Source organism: Anabrus simplex, chromosome 6, assembly GCF_040414725.1.
Source record: "Anabrus simplex isolate iqAnaSimp1 chromosome 6, ASM4041472v1, whole genome shotgun sequence".
NCBI classification, from domain to species: Eukaryota; Metazoa; Arthropoda; class Insecta; order Orthoptera; family Tettigoniidae; genus Anabrus; species Anabrus simplex.
Window position 1 is genome coordinate 11,358,676 of NC_090270.1, and position 6,000 is coordinate 11,364,675.

At 38.5% G+C, this 6,000-nt stretch overlaps 1 protein-coding gene across 1 annotated transcript in view; it reads right to left on the minus strand.

The window, feature by feature from the left end:
• Positions 1 to 4,755, minus strand: part of LOC136875400 (phosphoribosyl pyrophosphate synthase-associated protein 2) — a 201,091-nt gene extending 196,336 nt beyond the window's left edge. Inside the window, exons 1-2 of the mRNA XM_067148950.2 lie at positions 4,630 to 4,755; positions 4,416 to 4,531 (exon numbers count right to left, since the gene is read on the minus strand). Of these exons, the coding sequence (XP_067005051.1) occupies positions 4,416 to 4,492 (77 nt within the window). The 5' untranslated portion in view covers positions 4,493 to 4,531; positions 4,630 to 4,755. The remainder of the gene's footprint in view (positions 1 to 4,415; positions 4,532 to 4,629) is intronic.
• Between the last annotated feature and the right edge of the window lie 1,245 nt (positions 4,756 to 6,000).

Genomic DNA, 6,000 nt, shown 5'->3' on the forward strand with positions numbered 1-6,000 from the left:
CAGTAAATAAACTAAATAATAACATATTCATCATCATCATCATCCTAAACCATCTCCAGTTTCCCGGGTGTGGTATATGAGCCTCCTCCATCTCATCCTGTCCTTGTACCATTCTTCCTCCACCAACTTGTCCCAATCATGACCTCTCAGCAGTACATCGCTCTTAACTAAATCTATCCATTTCCTTCGTGGCCTTCCCATGGGTCGTCTTCCTTCTACCTTTCTGTCAAATTCCTTCCTTGCAGTTCTGTTTACTGGCATCCTCTTCATGTGACCAAACCACTTCAGTCTTGATATCTGAATCTTATTGAGGAGAGAATCATCTATTTCTACTTCTTCTCTAATTTTCTCATTCCTAATCTTGTCTTTCCTGGTTTTCTGGATCACAGTGCGTAGGAATTTCATTTCAGCTGCCTGAAGTTTGGAATTATCTCTGTTGGTCAGTGTTGTGGTTTCGAGACTGTGTGTAAGAATTGGTGTATAATAGGACTTGTACAATGTCATTTTTGTTTTCATGGGTATTTGCTCATCCCACAGCAGGTGTCTTACCCGATGGTAAAATTGTGTTGCCTTATTGATTCGATTGTTCACCTCATGTTTTGCTAGGTTGTCATTTGATATAACGCTACCCAAGTATTTGAAAACTGGAACGCTGTCCAGTTGAGCTTCATTTAACATGACTATTGGTTCTGCTCCTTCCCCATACACTTTCATCACCACCGCCTTGGTCTTGTTGATGTTTAAACCATATTTCTTAAACTCCTCATTCCAGCTTTGTATTCTCTCTCCCAATTCCTCTTCCGAGTCACTCCAGATCGCAACATCATCTGCAAATGTGAAGGCTTTGATATCTCCATGTTCTTTCTTTTTAATAGATTTCATTACTACATCCATTACAATAATAAATAGAAGTGGTGACAATGAGCTGCCCTGCTGCACTCCTCTCTTTGTTTCAAACCAGTCCGACAAACCACATTCTACTTGAATACAGCTTCTGTTCCCACTATACAACATTTTCACTTTGTCTATGAAGCTGTCTCGCACTTGAAGTTCTTTCATGCATTGCCAAATTCTTTCCCTTGGTATACTGTCGTATGCTTCCTCAATGTCCAAAATTATTAGAAATAAAGGCTTGTTCTTCTCCTAGTATTTTTCCATTAACATCCTAATTGCAAATAGAAGGTCTGTAGTTGACCTTCCTGGTCTGAAACCATACTGCTGTTCTTCCAAAATTGGTTCAACAATATCTCTGATTCTGGTCTCTGTTATTTTTTCCAATATTTTCAGGACATGAGACAGTAGTGTGATACTACAGTAATTAGTACATTTTCGTCGGCTTCCTTTCTTGAACAGAGGTACAATGATGCCCATCTTCCAGTCCTCAGGAATAGTATTTTCCTCCCATATCTTGTTGAGCAGTCTGTAGAGCCATTGGATTCCTGGAATTCCCGCTGCTTTCAGCATATCTGCACTTAGTTCATCTATGCCCACTGCCTTTCCTTTCTTCATGCTCTTGAGCGCATTTTCAACCTGAAGCCATGTAATTGGTAGTTCAGTTGTGGTTCCTCGACTTGGCTCTCCTCTATCCGTTGTTATGTTTTCTGTATCTCCATTCAGCAGCTTTTCAAAATAGATCTTGAGTTCTTGTTTAATTTCTCCCTCTTCTTGTGCCAGAGTTCCATCATCACGTTTAATTGCTTTTATGGTCTCTTGAACCCTTTGCTTGTTTTTCACTACTCTGTATAGCAATTTCATATTTCCTCTACTGTCCTCTTCCAGTTTGTCTGCAAACTCATTCCATTTCTTCTCTTTTTCTTCCCTTACAATGTTCTTTACAGCAAGTTTCTTGTTCCTTGTTTCTTGGTATGAAACATAATTGGGAATTTGGGGAAGAAGTCGTACGGGAGGGGGGCGGGTTGATGTATGTTGTAGCCATTCCTTAAAGAAAATAACAAGTGGCACAGTCAACAGTTAAGTATAATAAACCAGACTTAAAATGGCACACTTGTTGGTAAAGGTTTGCCATCCCTGCTATAGGCTATGGGTTGGGATATAGTGCCATATCTGAAATACTTATTTGATTAGTTTGCATAAAGGAACAAAACCAAATGAATGGAGAGTTGCAATAGTAGCCTCAGTGTGCAAAGGAAAGGGTGACAAACATAAAGCGGATAATTACAGGCCAGTCAGTTTCACATGTGTTTTTTGTAAGCTCTGGGAAAGCATTCTTTCTGATTATATTAGTTAGCCATGTTTGCAAAATTACTAACTGATTTGATAGAAGGTAGTTCGAGTTTAGGAAAGGTTATTCCAGTAAAGCTCAACTTGAAGGATTCTAGCAAGATACAGAGATATTTCAGATTCAGAAGGTAAAAAGGTCTATTGCTATTGACGTATCCTAGGCTTTTGATAGAGTAGATCATACGAGATTACTGATGAAAATGACGGCTACTGAACTAGACAATGGATTGGTTGAATGGGTGGCTGAATTTCTACAAATAGAACTCAGAGAATTACACTAGGTGAAGCGTTATCTGATGATTAAGAGGGGGGTCCCACAGGGACCTTCATGTTTTCTTATATAGACCTAAATTATAGGAGTAAAGAACTGGAATCACAGATAAGGCTATTTGTGGATGATGTTATTCTGTATAGAGTAGTAAATGAGTTGCAGGATTGTGAGTGACTGCAAGGGGGACTTAAACAACATTCTGAGTTGGACAGCAGACAATGGTATGAATGTAAATGGGATGTAAAGTCAAGTTGTAAGTTTCACCAAGAAGAAAAGGCCTCTCAATTTTAATTATTGCATTGCTGGGGGTGATAGTACCTAATGGGAAACACTATAAGTACCTACAGTGTTCTCCCTAGGATCGTTTTAATGGGCTAACATAACCTGGATATATGTGCTAGTTACATAATAGACCTACTAATAAATATTTCAGTCATTGGGTGCTCCAAATTAAAATGTAAATACTGTAAAACTGTGTATTTAAATGATAAACCTTCATTGTTGACAGCATATTTACATAGGAATTTAAATGTTTAGCTTAACTATGACGAAATACCGCACGCGAATGGTGTCAATTCCACGGGACGTCACAAACCTTTATGGCACTCCACTGTAACAGAGTGGTAACATCCAGTGTTACATGATTATGAACGAGCAGTAGAACACTAGAAGATTTAAATAATCTGTTATATCTTGTTTGCAATAGTAAAACTAAACTAGTCCAATTCTGCAGTTAATGTTAACCTGTCTGATATTACTGTTAATGCCCCGAGGGGAATAAACTGAAATTTTATCACAAAAATTTCTGGGGATAGCACTGACCTACGTGTTAACATAAAGAATGATCTTCACTGGGATAATAATATTAACAAGTTTGTTAAGAAAGGTTACATGTCTCTTCACACAGTTATGACAGTATTTAGGGGCTGTAGTAAGAATGTAAAGGAGAGGGCATGTAAGTCCCTGGTAAGACTGCATTTGGAGTATGGTTCCAGTACATGTGACCCTCGCCGGGACTATGTGATACGAGAACTGGAAAAAATTCACAGGAAAGCAGCATGATTGTTCTGGGTGATTTCCAACAAAGGAGTAAAATGTTGCAAACTTTGGGCTGGGAAGACTTGGGAGTATGGAGATGAAATGCTTGACTATATGGTATGTTGTGAGCTGCCAGTGGAGAGTTGGTGTGGAATGATATAAGTAGACAAATAAACTTGAGTTGAGCTTTTGAAACCTGGAAAGATCATAGTATGGAGATAGAGTTGGAATGCAAGAGGACAAAGTGGGACAAATTTTAATTTATTAGGATGAGGAGTAAGGGATTGGAATACATTATCAACGGTAATATTTAATACATTTCAAAGTTCTTAGAAAATGTTTAAGAAAAAGCTAGGTAAACAATTGTTAGGGGATCTGCCACCTGGTCAACAGCCCTAAATGCAGATCATTGATTGATTGATTGAACATGCCAGGATGGCACTTTGGTAAATGTTTAAAGTGACCTAGTAGTTTTTAAGAAGGCTAACATAGTTCTTTCAAAAAATAAAACATGATGGAAAAATCCGTTTAAAATAGGACAAGTAACAGTGTGAAATGCTAAATACTAAACGAGATTAGCCGCAAAGAATACTGCAACCATTCAACAACTTTGGCACAATTTATTATATCCAATACAGGTCAGTGTATGCTGTTGGAGTGGGCTTTGCTTAGATGCGAGTAAGAAATTGTTTTTTCTTGCTTCTGGGAAGATAAATTGTAGTTTCAAACAAAACAAGTTTGAAAAAGTACTCGGTGGTCAACCTTTACCACTATTTTCATCTACATGCGCAGTAATAGTTCACGAAGCACGATACTAGATACTCAGAATAATCATCTTGTCAGTTAATGTATGTAGCTTACTTACTTTGCTATTAAATTTGCTAGCTCTGGATGGGAGTTTCCACCAATAATCATGATTTCACTCGACGTTGGAAAATCCATGGCTGATATGAAAACCCTTTAAATAATCTGTCCTAAAACCTGGAAATTAAAAATAATATAGTAAACACTGTACAGGATCCTGTCTAAGTTAAACAAACATATCTTATTTATGATTTCACTTTCATAAAATTACCAACCCCAGTCTCGTAAACATCTACTCAACCAACAGCATAACAGCCCTACAAAATCAAAACTAAGTTTACTGAAAAAACGAATGATGCGGTGACGATTATGCTCCAACTTGTTTACCAAGTGTTTACCTGTAAAAGTGAACAAAGAATAAACATATGCCTCAGAAATTCGCATACAATTACTCCTTGAAAAGAAGAAAAACAAGACCAAATATAGTAGAGACAATATCGAGGGCAACGAGCTAGAATAACATAGAGGGGCTGTATACCTGACATCAGCGCTCCCTGCTTGAAGCAAGTTCTTCTTCTTCTTGGTGAGTTTTTGGACATCGTCGTAAGACGCTACGTCCAGTCACTGGTGTGCGGGATAATTAATGTCTAGGAGAGGTACCAACATTAGAAGAAAATAGTACACTACAAGATAGTAGGGTTAGCTATGTAATGAAGCTAATGACAGCCGGGAATAATGAAACTGAGGAAAATACCAAGAATATGGAGGCTAATCTATCGAGGTCAACACAAAAACACGGGGACACAGGGTTCTAACGCTTCACGTCTGTGTGGTCTGCCACGACGTCTTAATACGAACAAACCAGACCGGACCACATATAAGGGTTAGGATGCAAAAGTTCATACCTATAGGGAAGGAAAAGGTTACTATTGGATGTTACAGGTAACTAAAAATTTAAGGATTAAGTCTACCACGCGAAAAGACGGTTGAAACACTAAACACGAAACATTTAACGGCAGTTAGTAACCCACATGAAGAAGCTTAGCTATGAATTCTCGACGGTGATGTTCATATGTCTGACACTGAAAAAAAATATGGTTGACAGTACCTACTGCCCGACCGCATGGACATAAGTTACTTTCGATAAGATTAAGGCGATAGAGATGAGCAGGCGTACACACATGATTTAAGCGAAGCTGTATAATTGTAGTAATATGACGCCGAGTGTAGTTACCAAAAGCGAAACACAGTGTATTAGGAATATTAGGCAGAAGTGTGAATAAGTGCTTACCTTTCAACGGGGAGGTTCGGCGCCATACTGCACACCACTGATCGTGGATGAAGTGACGACAGTGGTCCCATAAGTCTGTGTGTGAAACTGCGATATAGTAATCCAATCCAGAACCCTGGGCAGCCTCTTTAGCTAGGATATCCGCTGTGACGTTACCGTGTATGCCAGAATGGCCCGGAAACCATGCGAATAATACTTTAACAAGTCATAGCTTAAATTGCGTAAATTTGTAATGTACCAATAATTGGTATGTTCGGGATTGTCTAAAGCCTTCAAGGTGCTTAAAGTACAAAGGAGAGCTTGTGATATTCCAGAATATTTTATGTAAAACCTGTCATACGAAAATGAAAATGGG